We start from the raw sequence: 18,585 nt of genomic DNA, 5'->3' as shown, positions 1-18,585 counted from the left end.
TAAATTTTCAAGGTAATTTTCAAAATATCCCACTGATAAAGATATAAATCATTCAGATATTCATGGTACAAATAGTTGCTTAGATTACTAATATATGGAATGATCTTCCGGAATAATCCATTGATCATATGAGTATTACAGTCTCAATGAGCCTTGGTTTATGCTTAGCGACTTTTGAATATTTCGATTGACGCTCTAAATAATGAATAATGGCTGAGTGAAAACAAGTTTCGCAATTATGTTAATTTACCTCCATAAAGCCAGATCACGCGGTGCCCCTACGATGGCTTTGATGATTAAGAAGTAGTTTTAAATACTCTCCCATTGCAGATCAGGGCTTGGCTCTGACCAACTTTGATATCACAAACACCGACATGAAAATGTATTTTGATTTTGTAATATGAACCCTTTCATTCGTATTTTTTATACATCCAATAATAGCTTCAGGATAATTCCATCATAATTGATTCAATTTAGACTCTGGTTTCCTGGTTTACCAAAATATTGTACATAATATTGATCTTGGAACTGCTGAACTCTTAATCAAATTTGTGAGGAATATCCAAGAATCTTTGCAGGATTTTTCTTCAGACTTCTATCGATTGAAATATCATTGAAGATACACTCGAATCTTTCTACAATTAACTCTACGCATAGAAATGGTGATCCGAAATATCATTATGGGTTCTATCTCACCACAGACATGACAAACTTTAGAACCGATTCCAAATGCCTATTTTTTATAGGGTGTCCGACAAAATCAAAAAGGTTTGCACAAAAAAGAAAACACCCGAAAATTAAACAACAGCTCAAGTCTTAAGTAGAATAGATCAGAGAACTCTTGCCCAACGATCCAACGTTGGCCATCCACCCACACGCGCGTCTCCACGAAAAAAAAAATAAAATAAAAATCCAGCAAATGCGCTGAAACTGGCAGAAATTATTGCTTATCGAAGTAGAATTTGAAAGCGGATGGGGATGGTGAGAGGTGGGGGGTTTGGAAATTGGAGTGAATGGGGAAATGGAAAAGCAAATGAAAGTGAAAGAACTGTTGAGGGCGCACATGCTCATGCACAGCCAAACATTTCGAGCATTTGGGCTCTTAATTTTTGTTGACTGGACAGAATCGCGTTGCAAATGTGGCCAAAACCATACACACACACACCAGCACACAAAATGCATCCAATGTGTGTATTCTGTATGTACGAGCCTATGTACATGTGTATGTGAGGAGGGGCCCTCGAAAGAATTGAATAGCAATATGGCCTTATATGGCCACGAAGCTTTATATAAGCGAGTACTGAAGGCAAAGCCTACATAGCATCAAATTTCTGCAAAAAGTTACTAGAAATTCGGAATCCCAAAAGAATCATTCTTTTAAGAACACAAAATAGGTCCATTCAGTTCTAATCGATATAAAATATAGAGAAATTAATGGGAAATATTTCATAGGCGGAGTTGTAAGGAGATCTCCTTCTTTCATAAATTATTTAATATTTAATGATTCAATAGATACATATGTACATACATACACATATATATCTATTTAACAGAGAACATCTCCCTCCGTGGAATATCTCTTTTCAATGAAGATCTCAGCCCATGGAAGATCTTTCTCCAAAAAAGATCCCCTTCTGCAAGAAAGTTCGCCCATGTTGCATGTAACATAATCCTGTTCCGGTAATGAAAGTTTTTATTTATTCCGGAAAACCCTATTTATAATATGGTGCTGCCCCTACACGCACGAGTTCTTGATTTCGAGACGAGGTTAGTTTAGTTGCTTAGTTAGTCCGTAACCTCCAGAATCTATTATCGTAGATGCGAAAATAAATATCATGTGACCAGACTTTTGAGAAAGGGTTGAATTTGTCAGCTGGAATACAATTTGATGAAGGTACGAATATTAAATATATGTACATATGTACATAGATGTAGATATTAAATTAGGGATCTTTCAACCTTCTCTCATAGATTCTTGGATGAACGAATCGTACTAGAATTCTAAATTTTCAATCAGAGCTCTCTTTCCGGATGTAAGAAATGATTTACCATTCGATCATTAATTAGATCCACTGTACATACATATGCACATACTAAGTACACGTACAGGTACAGACAAGTGAAATAAAGAGATTGAGATTTTTGGACCCCAGTACACCTCTCTTAAGAAACTAGAAATCTGTAAACTATCCAGCAATCATATATCATATGTATCATATACATTCATATGCATCCATAGATCATTAAAGTACACAAAAATGATCCGTAGATCATAGTAGATTTAGATGTATCAATACTCCTTAGAATACCTTGATATAGCCGAAGTTGTGGTGTGAACCAAATACCTATCTTCTTAGCCGTACATTTCTGGCTATATTCTTAGATTCTTAGATATATTGCATCCCATATCCATATAATACAGTCACACACAACACACACCGTTTACACACCGTCGTTCTATAGGCTATAGCCGTAGCATACCGCCTATGGAAAATTACCGAGTCGCATTCCACAAGAGGCAGGCCGATTGCCGCCCCATCGAGCAGGGGGCAAGGGGCAGCGAATAGGGGGCCAGTGGTGGAGCAGGGGGTGGGGGTGACCAGAGCGTTAGTTAGGTTTTTTGTTGTTGGCCGGTTGCGTGGGGCAGCCGATCGATCAGTTGCCAAAGTCGAGGTCGCGCTCTCCACATGGACAGGCACCCATATACACACACACGCACACCCGTACTGCACATGCCTTTGTGTTTGTGTGAGTGCCTATGCAACGCACGAGGGGGCGAGTGGGGGAGGGGTGCACAGGCTTGCAAAAACAAAAGCAACGAAAAGAAATCACAGCAAAAAGGGGCGGAGGGAGCACCACTGCAATGAAAGGGTTGGCAGCGGTAGGGTGAGGGATAGGGAAGGAAGAGCGATCGCAATGGGCAATGGTCGGGGTCGGGTCGGCGTTGGCGTTGGTGTTGGCGGGGCGAAGCGTGTGAAAAGACGACAGCAACAGCGGCAGCAACAACAACGACGGCGGCAGCAGCAGCAGCAACGGCAGCGGCAGCAACAACAACGACGACAGTATGTCTGGCAGCGTAGCATGAACTGGCGACATTCTGTCTGGTAGCGATCACAGTGCAGCGTTGCCGAACTTCAGTGCCCGCTCTCACACTATGTTGGTGGGGTACGTACCTGTCTATGGCGTGCTCTCTTTATCTCCGTCTCTCTCTCTGTGGGACATACATACACTCACTCACTCTCGCAGAGACAGAAACGAACGAAAGAACGAACGAACGAACGAGCGAGCGAGCGGCAGACAGAGCGACGACTGAGAATGAACTTCAAGCTGGATGAACGCTACCCCCGACTCCCCCTCCAACGAAAGCAACAACCAACGTGCCAGGCAGAAAAGCGAACGAGTTCTAGCATTCATTCGCCATCAGAGAGAATGAATCTCTCTCTCTCACACACTCGCACACAAACATGCACGCTGCGGAAACTGCTTTTTGGCGCTTGCTGCCCCACGTCGGCCCCATAGCCATCTCACTCGCTCTTGGGCGAACCATTCGTCACTTGTCGCTGTCGCTGTCACAGTTACAGCAACAACAATAATGTGTGAATACGAAAATAAATTAAATAACATTAGCTTCAGAGGTACACCTTGCCGATGTGCCGCCACTGTGCGGTACAGTGGGAGCTGATGCCTAAAGAGCAGAGCGCTGCTGCCCGATGATGCCGCCAACGCAGACGTTGAGGCGCCGGACACAGCATCAGCATCTCGCGCAGCTTTCATGCGTCATTCATATTGCCGACAGTAGAGTGTGAACGTGGCAAAAGCTCAATCAACACGAAAGAAAGCTTTCTCTTCTCAATCAAATCAAATCAAATCAAATCCTGGAAGCCATTGAAAGCTCTCTGAGAAAAAGCTCTGCACTCAACTTCAATATGGCTGCTGCATTCCTACCCCAACCCCCCAAAAGGCAATCTCTCCGCCACCCCCACCCCACAAACGATCACTCAGTTATTTACAGTGGAATTTCACACCAAAAGGTGCGCGTTTTTTCTTAACGAGAAATGCGCATAGCATCATCGCCCCGGATGGTCCGCCACCACCCGCCCGCGCCCACACCTTTGCGCATCGAAATTCCCTTCCCCGCCCGAACCAAAGCCTATCACAATTCCCTTGTCCCTTTCCCCCATTTTCTCATAGCAGAGATGAGCGATGATGTTTTTTTTGGCGGCGTGCCTCGATCACGGGGGGAAGCCGGGTGGCGGCCGGCAGCTGTTTCCTGTGGCCCAACCTCAACCTGTTGGTCCGAATCGAGCCGAAGAACCGAAGAGAAGCAAAGAAGAGCAAAGCAAAAGCAGAGCATGGCAGAGCAGATCCAAGCAGAGCGTCGGATTGCCAGGGCTGCACTCTAACCAATGTAGACCCGATTGTGCTGGCGGCTGGCGCCAGGGCTGGGCCATGGAAAATTAGCTAAGCTCCGCTCTGTTCTCCGCTCCAGTCTCCCTTTCACCGATCACCCTTCTACCTATCATACCCGACGGAACGGACTGCCTGCCCTGCCGCTCTGTCTGCCGACGTTCGACATCTTTCCAATTGAAAATCGACAACAGCGCAGCACAGCGCAGCACAGCGCAGCGTACTGCAAGCGGAGGCGTCGGCAGCCAAAGCCGGCATACAATGTGGCGCTGCTCGATAGATGGTGGAAAGGGTGGGATGGGGTGGGGGCATGACAGGGAGAAGCGGTGCGGCGGCTCGGTTCGGTCAGCTCGACAGACGAGTTATGTATGTGCTGCGGTGTAAGAAAAACCTGTTTGTTTAAACAACAATCTTGTACTAAAAATACAAATGCCTCACACAGATACACACACCAGCAGCAGGAGTATCAGCAGTGTCTGTGGAGGGGGAAGGGAAACAGCAGTAGCAGTGGCAGCGTGAGCCGAAGAGGAAGAGAGACACTGAGCACTGGCTCCTCTCTCACTCTCACTCTATCTCTCTCTCTCTCTCCCACACATTGACACTCACGCGCGCGCTCACTCACTCACACACACACACACAAACACACATGTGCAGTGTACAGTGTGGCGCTCGCTTTATGCTGCTTTTGTGGGTTGTATGATGAACGGGAACGGGAAAGGGGAGGGAGAAGAGGAAGAGCCGCCTGCCAGTATGTCTGCCAGAGTGCGCCAGCGTCTTCGATTGCCCCGCTGCTACAGTCGCGTCGCGTCGCGTCGCGTCGCTCCCCTTTCCCTGCTCCTGCTGTGCACAGCTGCATCGTTTTTGTTGCTGCTGCCAAAGCACGTAGGCGTCCGCTGGTCTGTCTCTGTCTTTTATGTGCGCTGCGTTTTCTGTGGTTCTGTCTCATGTTCATGTGCATGTGCATATGCATTCGTGTGTACGTGTGCGCCTGCGAGTGTGTTGGCGTTGGAGGGCTCCCAATATGAAGAAAAGCGCAGGCCCCAGGCAGACCAGGCAGCGCCTTCTTCTTCTGCTACTGACGATTCTTCTAATACCTATTGCAGTGGACATGATAATTTTGATCAAATGCTTGAATCATCCTCCAATGTCTCTAGTTTTAATAGATTTTTATTTGATTTTCCTATCCTACCGTTCCGAGTGTTATGCCATAATTATAATTCCTTCTACCATACCATATTCCCCGAAATGTCCCTTAAAAACATAGCACTTAATATCTCTACCATCATTTGGATTTAACAAATTTATAAGATTTATTTTTTTTTGGTTTTGTTCCCCTTCCTATCTGTATTTATCCTTAGTTCTTTTACTATCGTATTCCATAATTATCAGATAATTGTTAAAAAATAAATATTGACAATGACAATAATTTCTAAATATATGTACATGAATATATACGCGAAGCGTAGTGTATATGCTTGGAATATTTTTATCCTCCGGCATTCTCTTCATTACTAACCTCATTTAATTTATTGGATCTTCCACTTACAGATACCATATCTGCATTGAAAAATGCCGTTAAGTCCGAATGAAATTTGTCTTTGTAAAAAAACTAGACCAGCAGAATTTCGCAATATCAATGTCCCTTCAATTCTAAAGATAAATGAGATTATTGTTTGTAAATTTGGAATACTGGAGCATCGGCCAAGCAACAGGTTTAATGTGAAAGATTGTTCTATCGAATGGAGGCAGATCAAATAATTTAGGGCCCAAAGGGAATATCGATCTTGCTAGGGTATCATAAACTTCGTCAGCCCAAGATAGAATTTCATTCCTGTTTCTTCTGGTTGTTCTTCTTCTTGTACCTCGTCTTCTGCTTCTGCTTCTGCCTTTCTGATTCTTCCTCTTATTCGGCTTCTTCTACATCTTCTTGTTGTTTTGTTTTACGTTATTTATGCGCTTCGTTCACGTTCGACTGCAAAACAGAAATTGACTCAAATTGACGACGGACCCTCCTCTCGACCCCACCACTGCACCCCCCCCACACACACACACACACACAGCTCCACCCTTTGACCAGCGAAAGAATGCCGCGAAACTGCAACCGCAACCACAGCCACAGCAGAGACGTCGACAGCAATGGCAATGGCAACGGCAACGGCAACAGCAACAACGAAAACGTCTGCGGCTAACTAGCGCTGGTCCAAGGCAAAGGCAAAGGCAAAAGCAAAGGCAAAGTCACAAAAGAAACAGGAGAGAACACCTGAAGCTCATGGCAGTGTGTGTGAAGCTTTGCCGTGGCAGAGGAAGGGCAGAGGCCGAGGCGCAGCAGCATTAAAAGTCAGGCCAAGCGAAGCGAAAACAGGCAACAGGCAGAGGAGGGCACACAACAAGGATCCAAGAAATTCCATTTCTTGGAAAAGTTAATAAAAGTTTTGCCTTCGCGCATCGCCTTTCGCATGTGTATGAGTACGGCCGCAGCCCTGGGCCCCTAGCTCCAGCTCCAGCACCAGCACCAGTCCCAGCCACTGCCACGAAGCACCTCCTTCCCCACCTCCATCGCCACCAGCATCTCCTTCTGCTCCTAAACTCACACATACACACACACACACATACATATGTATGCGCTCCTTTTGGTCAGCGCGCATTTTTATGCGCCTTCCGATACACTGCAAAAAAATGCAATTATCTTTTGGGCAACTTTCATCATTTTATGGATTAAATCCATACAATCTTCAAAACCTTCTGAGAAAAACCCCCCAAGATCCACCCAAATTCTACAACTAGGTTCCATTGATTACATAAGATATATACATACATACATATATGGGAAAAAGTGGATCAGAACTTCCCAAGAGTTTTGACTAGCTTTTAAATATATTTATGTAAATATGTGTACATAGTACGCGATTATTTAATCAGAGATTTATTTTTAAATAAAAATTAAAAGAAGCTTCTGGCTGTAAAAAATATTTTTTTCGATCCTAAGATGATCGCAATTCGACCTGTAGATACGAAACTATCTTTGTGAGTTTTTTTTTTGTTTCAGTGCAGGAACAACGACGACGACGACAACGGCGGCCCAATGTCTGGCCCATAGGGGCAGGCAACAGGCTACTAAGACAACGGGCAGATGCAGGGGCAGGCAACAGGCAACAGGCTGTCAAGAGGTGTGGGGGTGGGGGTAAGCGAGAGGAGAGGAGAGGAGCATCGACTAAGGTGCCTGGAACGACAACGGCAACGGCAACGACAACGTTGCCCGTACCCATGACGTTGGCTTTTTGTGGCTGGCTTTGAGCTTTGGCAGGCCGCTTTCTTTTCCAAGAAGAACTATCCATTAGGCGCCTTGAGTCCACTGCGGAATCGTAGTTACCTGGAATTGGATGGGGGACCAGGGAGCGTCGTCGTGCAGCGACCGATCCTTAATGCTGGCATTGTGAATCGTTATGATTGTGGGGAACGAAGCACCAGAACAGGCCACAAACAGTGAGAATGAGAACTGAAAATGGATATGGCCAGAGCGCACCACATTCCCAGTAAGCCCCAACCGGAACCTTGAAAAATACCCAACCAAAAAAAATTAAGCGCTTTTTATCGGTGACAAGAATCGAACATCGGACGAGCCAACCAACCGATAGCTGTTTTTACATAATCGAAAGACCAAAAAAAAACAAAAAATGAATCGCATCCGAAACGTGTTGTATCTGCCGGAAAAAGGGGTCAATTATACATAGATATCATTATCCAGTCAATGGGAGAGTCTAGCAGTAGCGCTACAGATTGGAGCTTGAAATGTATGCCACCGATAAACGGGGGTGGCGGCACTACATGTTCGGTTCGGTTCCACCCCCCAGAACAAAGGCCCTGACAGATAGTGCCAGATATGAGGCACAGATACTCGCAACTCGTACGATTGTGGGGAGTGGATTCCGCTGGTGCTTATTCATCTATCTTCCACGTTTGTTGCACTTTGTAATTCTTGAAAAATTAAAAGCAGGAAAAAACAAAGATGCATACATATGTACATATGTATGTATGTACATATGCACATGCATATAAGAGGCGAGCGAGAAAACTGTTTACAAAATCGATTTTTATTGGGCCGCCAACAAATAGAATTCAGCACTTGAATTGCCTTTGTTTGATGTTATCGCCTGATAAGACCCCGGATCGCATCGCACTACTGGAAGCGGGAAAAACGTATTCCTATACCCTGACTGATGGTATACTCGTACCTATGCATAGTATAATTATGGTGCACAGATAGGGCAGAATTCTCAACTTTATAAAGAATATAACGTTTTTATCTATCTTCTGGATCATAGAAGGCCGACATAGCCTCTCTGACCAGATACACTTATTTGTGTTCCTTTCTTAATAAGAACCCACAAGATCGGATCATTATATAGTATGTCTGTAGTTGTCCCCAAATCGATCATAACCAAGGCAAATGTGATTGAATCGATAAGCAATAAGCATTTCTTTATGAGAATTTTATCATAAGATAAACTGAAAGGGTATGTGAAGCTTCGGTCAACGAAGCCTGGTATTTTTTTCTAGTTTTTTTATAGTGTGCTCTCCGCTTAGTCATGGGTTGAATGAGGGTGGAGAGGGCGTGCGTGATCATAGCTAAAGAATTTCCTGTTGACAATTTAATTTCGTTTCGAAAGCGCTGATGCAGTCCCATGGAGTATCCTTAACGCTGGAGATCCAACCGCTGGAGTATACCTAATTTTGTGCTGGCAACCGCTTTGCCTGCCCGCTCTCCTGTTTCATCATTTTGTGGCTGTTCCCTTGCACGGGCTCCACTCCTGATCACCCACTCTCTGCTCCTCCCGATCCAAACCACACCACTCTCATCAGACTCATCTGATCCCTCACTCTCTCTCCCTCTGTCATTGCCTGCGCGCGTGTGTGTCTGTCTGTGTGTTTGTGTGGGCTTATTCAAACGCAGACAGCACGGCGGCAGCGTTGGTCAGGCCCCAACCAGAGGCCCTCCTTCGCTTCAGAGCTACCCTCCACCTCTCCGACACCTCTCCTCTCGTCCAGAACTACTCCGTCGGAGCCCTATAGTCTCGCCCGATCAGAGATCATAAGTGCCCCAGCACGTCGTTTGGCTGTGCCTTCGTCTTCGTTGCTGACTGGCGCGCCCTCTCCACCTTTTTTTTCCCCTTTCTCCCCTTTTCCAACTTACCCGTTTCCCACTTTAGTTGTTGCATACCCTATTGCAAAGGGGTACTATCATTTTGATTAAATATTTGTCGTGCAAGGAAGGTATAAACTTTGATTTAGTGCACGGGAAAACAGTGGTAACCGTACAGAACAACATCGGATACATTATATGTAACATATTAAAGGGCTGCAGTAGGAAGGGTATCTAGAGCTTCGATCATTGGCATAAGTCTATCTCTGTTTTTGTTATTTTTGTTTTCAACTTTTTAATCAATTCATGGGCCTGTCGGTCCGTCCGTTTGTCTGTCCGTCTGTCGGTCTGTCTGTCTCCACACATCCATGTGTGTGCCCCGTGGGTGTCGGTGTGTGTGTGTGCATCTATTGTGTGTATGGGTCTTCGATTTGGACGTTACCTTTTTTTTATATTCAATTTTTATCTCTTTGCCTTCGTCTTTTCCGTTTTTTTTTTACCTCCACTTCTGCTTCTTCTTAATCTTCTTCTTCTTCGCCTTAGTTTTTTTTTTTGTTTTGTTTTTGATAAATCGATTTAGAAGCCGACGGGGTCTAAAAAAAAGAGGAATTCTTTTGATTTTCATTTTCAACTCACACACACACACACATGCACACGTGTACACCTACTGTTGTTGTTGCTTTTGAAGTTTTTTTGTTGTATCTTTAATTTTGTTTTCGGCATATTTTCGGTTGATTTTTTGTTGTTGTTTTTTGTTTTACTGGGAAATGCATTTCAAAAGTATTCCCTTTTTCCAGGCGCTCCACTGTCACAGGCTCCAATTCCACACCATTCTATCCCACTCCACTATCCCTTTCTGCGCACCAGAACCGCCATTCCATTTCATTCCAGACAATGCGTCGTCTTCGTGGCCCTGCCGTTGGTGAAGATGTGGTGTTAAGGCACAGTGGGCTGCAGGGGGTTGATGTACAGTGCGATGCGATGGGTGGCGCAGGAACAGTGGGGTGAGAAGTCCACGAGCAATGGGATTGTGAGTGCAAAAGCAATGGAATGGGGAATGCAGAGTGGGAGCTCATGCACAGTGGGGTATGGGTTGGGCTGCAGAAAAAATCTCGTTATAGCGATGTGAACAGTGCAAACCATGTTGAACAGTGTAAAGCTCTGCTCTTCGTGAGTGATGGGGCATGAGCCAGAGATCTATCATCGGTCCGATCGCAGCCATCGGTCAGACGAGGGATGAGGTGAGTCAATGCTATCATTGGCATCCATTCATCTCGCTCGCTCCCCCTTTGGGTTATCGCACGCGCAAAATGATGTTGAAAACACTTTTTTTATATCATAATTTTAGCTGGTTCTATGAATTTGCATACACACGCAACTAAAATCGGCCCACTGTCAGGCAGCTTCAGTGGCAGCCTCCGCACACCAAACACACACACACAACACCACACACACAAACACACTGAGAAGGAGAGGAAGAGAGATCTCTGCATATGTGTTTCATTCATGAATTCCAGTTGACGACGACGACGGCAGCAGCGACGCGCAGATTTCAGTGAAAGAAGGAGAAGGAGAAGAAGTAGCAGAGGCCGAGGAGACCTTTTTCGTTTGTCATTTGCAACAAGTGCGGGACTTCTCATCGTTTTGGTTGCTGCTGCATTTATTGCATGGCTGCTGCGTGGCTATGCCCTTTTTTTGTCTTTGAGCTTAGACAGGGTGGCGGCGGCGGCAACGTCGACAGAAATAAGCTATCGCTGTATATGTACATATGTATGTATGTATGTTAATATGTATGTGTATATGTATGTATGCACCCACGGCCGCCAACAAAAACTGCTGTACATATAAAAAATGCAACGCTGTTTGCTGCATTCAACAGTTGATTCTCAGTGAGGGCGAGAGAGCGCGCTAGTCTGAGTAAGAGCGCGTGCACGAACGAGAGACAGAGAGAGACATGCGCACCCCCACCCCCCTTTGGACCGGTAATGCTCAACAAGTTCATTTGACGATCTGTTGCGTCGCTCTGTCGCCTCGTCAGTCGTTGTCGCCGTGTTGTTGTTAATCGAATTGTGGAGGGGGTTGCGCCGGGGTAGGCGGGACGGCACAGAGCGGCACACTCGGCAGGGCCCTAATGCCAGTGCCAGTGCCAGAATGTCTGGCAGCCACGACTCTGGCACACACTTAGGCAGTCGTACATGCACACACATACATATGTACTTATGTATGTATTTGGATGTGGCTGGCAGAGTTAGCAGCAGCAGCAGCACCAGCAACCGCAGTCCCGCAAACGTGGTGTGCTGTCGTCGCAGCACAGTGGGGCAATGCCGAATGAAAATGGTATTTTGAAAGAAACAACACTTGGGGAGGGATATTTTAAAATAAATTAAAGAAATTATTGGCATTATTAGCAATACAAATAAATGTATGTATTAAATAAACAATATATTTGATATATGTATGTATTAGTGTTCTTTATAAATTACACGATCTAGAAGCAGGTATTCTTGTTCCTGTGTTTCTGCCACGACAATGCCCTTGTCTAACTCCTCTGCGCATGTCATTTGCTCCACGGTGCGCTTGTCGGGTTAGTCAGTGAGGCGACGACTGCGTCGCCAGGGGGGCTAGGCACGGTTGTCGGTGGCGGGGGGCGCATCGGGCTTGGGGACGGGGTAGAGCTGGTTCCGTCCGTCCCCTTCTGTCCATTCCGACCGGGGCGCAACCAGCAGCGCGCTCACAAAAGCGCCGCGCTGCCGCTCCGACAAGAACGGGTATTGGTACGGGTCTCGTCTCTCTCATACAAATGCACACGAGTACACACATACACACTCATACAGTGGCGCAGACACCTCGCCGACGATTGTCGTCAGTTTGTCTGCAACGCTCAGCGCCGTGGTCTTGCATTGTTGTTGCTGCAGCATATTGGAACTGGCTCTGGGCTCTGGCTCCTCCGCCGTTAGAGAGGCGACCGCCGCCGCCGCCAAGTGTCTGCTGACACTCGTTCTCACTCACGACGACGACTCGTTCTCACTCACACACACATGCACACACAGGTGCTGTTGATGAGCTATTAGAACGCAGATACAACGACACTCAAAAACACAGACACACACACACACACACACACACCCACCCGGTGAGGCAAAAGGCAGGCAGCAGACCCAGACTGAGCGTCGTGAGTTTCGTTTCGTGTAGTGTCCGTGTCCGTGTCGTCTCGTATCGCATCGTTCGCCCGTTTTCATTTGGTTTCATTCTGGTGTGCCCGGCCGCCTGTGTGCGCGAGTGTGAGTGAACCAGCAAGAGCCAGCGTAGCAGCAGCGGCAGCGGCAGCAGCAGCGCAACGCCGGCAGAGGCATCCGCCGACATACACAGCAGCGAACTGCCGTCGAGCCGAGCCAGTCTAGAACGTATCTTTGAAGTAGAACGCTGAGGGCAGAACAATTGTGTTTTGGATTCCTTGCCGTGCGGATCGCGAGTTATGAAAGCGCAGCAGCAGTAGTAGAGTGGCAGTAGCAGTAACAGCCCATAGCCATAGCCATATAGCAGCAGCAGCACTCGAGCAGCATTCAAAAAGAACAGCAGCGAAACAGCTCAAAACTGAAATCCAAACTCAGAAACAGCGCCATCGTCGTTCGAGCAGCACGCAGCAGCAAAAAGCAAAAAATAAATTATAAAATAACTATACAACAACAACAACAAAAAAAACAAAAAGAAACCAACACTAAACACTGTCTAACAAAACTGCTAAACTGCTGAACCAAAGGCTAAAAACGTATATAGTTTTTTGTGTGAAATCAATATAACTATTATTATTTTTTTTTTACTGTGTGTTTTTTTACGGAACTTTTTCCCGCGTGTAAGTTGTTGGCTTACACACTCTGTGGGGTTAACCTGTGTGTGCGAGAGAGCGGACGGACGTCGCTGTCAATGTGAACGTCGTTCGTCGTCGTCGTCATCGTCAATCGTTGTCGTTGTCGCAGTCTCAGTCGCCGTGGGCGCCTTAGGGGCCAGGCCAGACCAGAGACCAGGGCTGCCGGATCGCGAGTTATGAAAGCGCAGGCGTCGCACGCATGTAGCAGCATTGGCTACAGCAACAACAGCAACAACAGCAACAAGAGCAACAAAAGCAACAGCTCCAATACCAACACCAATACCAACAAAGCCTTCTGATACAATCAAACCCATATACAAAGTAACTGGAAAGAGAGAGAGAGAGGGAGAAAGAGATATATCTATATTTTTGATAGAAACAGTTTTACACGAAACCGAGCACCCAACATCAAACCAAAATGGATACCAGCGAACAAAGTTCGATCATCAATGGATCATCGGGAGTAGGAGGAGTGCAGAAGCGACAGTCGCAGTCGCAGTCCCAGCAGAAGGATCAGTCCGAGCCGAACAACAACAGCTCCTCGGGCAGCCCCAAAATGGGCTCTCGACGCATCTTTACGCCCCACTTTAAGCTGCAGGTTCTGGAATCGTATCGCAATGACAATGACTGCAAGGGCAACCAGCGGGCCACCGCCCGCAAGTACAACATCCATCGCCGCCAGATCCAAAAGTGGCTGCAATGTGAACCCAATCTTCGCTCCTCGGTGGCAAACAATCAGCACCAGCACCAGCATCAGCAGCAGCAGCAGCAACAGCAGCAGCACCAGCAACAGCAGCAGCACCATCAACAGCAGTCGGTGTCCCCCACACCTGGACAGGTGAAGGCGCATCAGTTCCACAATTTGGACCATCCGCTGGTCCATCAGATGCACCATCATCATCATCTGCATCATCATGCCGCAGCGGCTGCAGCAGCAGCAGCGGCTGCAGCGGCACACCATGCCCATCATCTGCTGGCAAATGGATTCGCTGCCGCCCACCATCCGCACCAGCACCAACATCCGCATCCACATGCGCATGCGCATCCGCTGGCTGCTCATCCGCATCTGCATGTGCCTGTGGCGGTGCCCGTGGCCGTGCCAGTGCCAGCAGTGCATCCCCACCAGCAACAGCAACAGCAGCAGTCGCAGCCGCAGCCGCAGCAGCAGCAGCTTCCAGCAGTCGCCAACAGCAGCAGCAGCCTGAGCAATGGCAGTGCCACAAGCAATGGCAGCAGCAGCCAAGGCTCCACTACATCCGGTGGTGTCCTGTCGGCGGCCAAAATCGTGGCCGTTGTAGCCGCCGTCGCCATGGCCAACAGCAGCAGCAGCAGCAGCAGCAGCGGCACCGGCACCGGCAGCGGCAGCGGCAGTGCCTCCATATCGACACCAACGTCAACGCCATCAGCCATCAGTGCCAACCCATTGCCATATACCCAGAGCAGCAGTAGCAGCAGCCACAGTCCTAGCGCTGCCAATGTCCAAGTGCCAACGCAAGTGCCAATCGCGGTCTCCCCGGTTGCCAGCCACATTCCACACCCACATCCACATCCGCATGCCCATCCGCATGTCCATCCCTATGCCGCTTACCACACCTACCTGCCGCACCACCACCATGCCCTGGCTGCCCAGCTCCAGGGATCCCAGGCACAGCCATCGCCAGCGGACCAACATCTGGTGCAGAGTCGCCTGGAGGCAGCCCCCACTCCGGCGCCCATGGATCTGTCGCTGGGCAGCTCCGCGCGCCGCCAGCAAAAGCTCGAGATGGAAATGGAGCTGGAGCTGGAGCACCATCGGCCGCGCACTGCTGCCGGGGTGGATCTGACCTTTAGGAAGCGCAAGGTGAACTGCACGCCCGTGCAGCCGGACAAGATCAGCAAGCTGGAGACGATCAAGAGCGAGCCGGAGCCAGAGCCAGAGCAGCAGCCGGAGCAGGAGAGCGAGGATGTCGATGTCGATGTGGAGGTCGAGGCTGAGGCGGAGCACGAGCGCAAGCTCCCCTCCAAGCAGGTGAAACTCTTTAAGCCGTATCTGCTGGACGATGACGATGATGCCGCCGCCGGCGCTGGGGATTCGGAGGAGGCTGATGAGGTGGATGCCCACGAGGAGGAGGATGATCGCATTGTCGGGGACGACGATGACGAGGCGGTCGAGGGCGATGCCGATGAGGATCAGCACGAGGATCTGAATGGCAAGAAGCAGCAGCGTCGCCTCAAGAAAAACAAGAAGGTGGGCGAACAGCGGGATCCCATTATCTGGAGCAATCATCCGTATCCGGCCTGCCTCTCGCCCTCCCCCCACGCCCGGAGCTCGCTCTCCGGCAGCAGCTTTCAGTCGCCGCTGGTCATGCACCTGCAGGCAGCGTCGAATGGCAGCGGTAGCGGCTCTCCAGTGTCCTGCCAGCTGCAGACATTTCCCGGCAGCTCCCTCGTCGGGAGTCCTCAGCACCAGTTTCAGAGCAGAAGCGGCAGTGGCAGCGGCAGCAAGACATCCACGCCCATCCAGAGCGTCCTCAGCCCGTTCTCGGCACCGGCCCTCTCCCCCACCGGCTTCTGCTGTCCCAAGGGCTCCCCCGTGTCCGGCTACGAGAGCAGCTCCTCCACCTACAGCGACAGTGCCAGCAGCAGCAGCAGGACTTGCGGCGCCACCACAGGCAGTGCCAGCAATTTCAGCCTCAATCTGCAGCTCCATGCCGCCGTCTACAACGACAACCTGATGTACATCCAGCCGCAGCAGCATCAGCAGCAGCAGGCGCACCTTCAACGCTGGCTGGATCAGGATGCTTTGGCCGCTGCCATGGCCGCCAGCAGCCATCATCCGGCGGTGCAGGTGCTGCAGGCAATGCCCGGGACAAGGCCAACATCCAACACGGCAGCCTCAACGGCGACAAATCTGACATTGGTGGCATAAGCAGCAACAGACGGAGTTGAGGAGCAGCGGGTGTGCGGAGCTGAGATCCCACCAAGAAGTTATGGCAGTCACTGGGCCTGGCCTTCCTAGCGTTAAACAATTACCACATAATACACATTTTCTTTATGAGTTTAAGCGAACTTCGTTCTTCAGTTATTTGATAAGGTTTTCAAGAAAGAGGACCCAGGGGACATCCACATAGACATCCTATTGCCCCAACCCAACCCATAAAATATATATCATATATCTTCCAAGCATATCAGAACCCCCCACCTAATCTCTAAGGATATAGCATATAGATAATTTTTTTTTGCTCTAAGTTTAAGAACAAATTTAGTTTAAGCAAAAATGGATATTTTTTTTTTTTTTGTCATTAAACCTTGAACAATGGTCTATAAAATATATATATATATATATATTTTTTTTTTTTTTTAATAATTTTAGAAATTTAATTTAATGTTAAATTTAAAACCCTTTTTATGTAAGCGTCGGAAAGTGTAAATAATTAATTATATTGTGTACAAAATCGGGTAGCAGACGGCGAAGAAGGCGCGCCGGAACATATTAATTTTGTCGCCCCAAGAATTTCAAAAACAAAAATAAGAGGGTAGGCGGAAGGAAACGAGAGCGAAAATTGTGAAACTGCAACTGGAAAAACTGAAAGAATAAAATTGTTAATAGTAAAGCTTTAAAAACAACACACACACACACTTTTACACACCAAACAAACACACACACACACACACAACGCACGCGTACAGAGCTCTTATGTGTAAGGGTTTTGTTTTTTTTTTTTCTTTTGGAAAATAAGAAATTGAAAATTCTTGTGATATACAAAACAAAAATACAAAATTTAATAAAAACATAAATAAAACGAAACTGTTGAAAACTGAAGCTTAATGAATTACATATAGATATACAAATATATATATTTACACCCAACCACAACAACAAATGAGAGCCAGAACATTAGATATATATATATATATATATTATATTATATATATATAAATAGTTACGGAATTACAATTAAAATTCATAATAATTATATACAATATACATGCATACTTATATACAATATATTTATATACAACGACAGAGGAAAAAAATTAATAAGGAAATGTTTTTTTTTTTTGTGAGTGCAACAATGGGATATCTTTTTAAGGAAACCTATTTAAATGCCTAGATATACATATATTAACATACAATCTATATATATATATAAAAATCAGTATTTTTATATATAAAATTTGACAAGAGAGCAACAACAACAATAACAATAATAATAATTGTAACAATTTGTGACCATAAGCAGCAGCAACAACAAACAGAGCAATGAACCAGAAAAACTACCAACAAAACAATGAAAAATGAATTGATTAAAAATTAACAAGGAAAAATGAAAAAAAAAACTTACAAAAAAATTAAACTTGTTTTCTCATTGGATAGTCGCGGCTGGGCGATATCTACGGGGGGTATCTATGGGAGTGGCTTAGTGGAAATATTCAACCAAAGTCCTTACTAAAATGCAGAAATCACAACTGACGTTGCAGTTGTTGGCCTAAAAGTCACTAAAGAGGAATTCGAGTTCCAAAGAGATCTTCAATTGGTCGAATTTTCAGATGCCCAAGCTCCCAACGATCAGTATTAATACATTTTAAAAGTGAATTCCTGTTTCATAGAAATCGTATGGACTTTTCTTATGATTAAATGCGGATTTTTGTATGAAAAATATTTTCTTTTTAGTTCAAACAATGCAAAGGATCGATATAAAACTCTGTTTTCATGATTAGTTTTGGGAAACTAAAATATTACAGCCGTTCACTGCACTGACAGATCCTAAATTTATTTAAATCAGTACACAGGGTCTATAAAAAAAGTCAATATGTTGGGTCCAAAGAGTCCCTGTAATCGCAATTGAAACCACAGTTTAAATAATAAGTTTTTCGGGTTTATGTGTACCACAAAGATTATTCCTTATTATACTAATGGAAGGAGGAGAAGTTCAGGCAGATGTCTGAGAAGAGTTCTCTCATTACTGAATCAAGGAAAGGATAAAAGCAATGCTTAAAAGCATGATCCTCGATTGTTAATTTTAAGCCCTCTTCCAGCTGATGCTGAAAGGTACAAGTTTTTCCTTTTTAATTTTACTCTAATGTTAGGGATAGGTCCAAGGGTTCCCTAAAAGTAGTCGTAAAACATGACCACGAAACGGGCATGTTCGCAGGGCCAATTTCTATGTAGAATGAAATCTGAAATTGT

At 46.4% G+C, this 18,585-nt stretch overlaps 1 protein-coding gene across 1 annotated transcript; it reads left to right on the top strand.

Annotated features, from left to right (window-relative positions):
- Positions 1 to 12,939: 12,939 nt before the first annotated feature.
- LOC111074365 (ataxin-2 homolog) lies at positions 12,940 to 16,717 on the top strand. Its single transcript, XM_022367113.2, has one exon. It carries the CDS (start codon positions 13,834 to 13,836, stop codon positions 16,321 to 16,323), a length of 2,490 nt encoding a protein of 829 aa, XP_022222805.2. The 5' UTR covers positions 12,940 to 13,833; the 3' UTR covers positions 16,324 to 16,717.
- The last annotated feature ends 1,868 nt before the right edge of the window (positions 16,718 to 18,585 follow it).

Source organism: Drosophila obscura, unplaced genomic scaffold (genome assembly GCF_018151105.1).
Source record: "Drosophila obscura isolate BZ-5 IFL unplaced genomic scaffold, ASM1815110v1 contig_97, whole genome shotgun sequence".
NCBI classification, from domain to species: domain Eukaryota; kingdom Metazoa; phylum Arthropoda; class Insecta; order Diptera; family Drosophilidae; genus Drosophila; species Drosophila obscura.
The sequence above is the reverse complement of the archived record's forward strand: the minus strand, read 5'-3'. Positions and strand labels throughout refer to the sequence as shown.

Bases quoted from the DNA above. Each gene is read 5' to 3' on its own strand.
- LOC111074365 (XM_022367113.2), top strand. From the start codon at position 13,834: ATGGATACCAGCGAACAAAGTTCGATCATCAATGGATCATCGGGAGTA.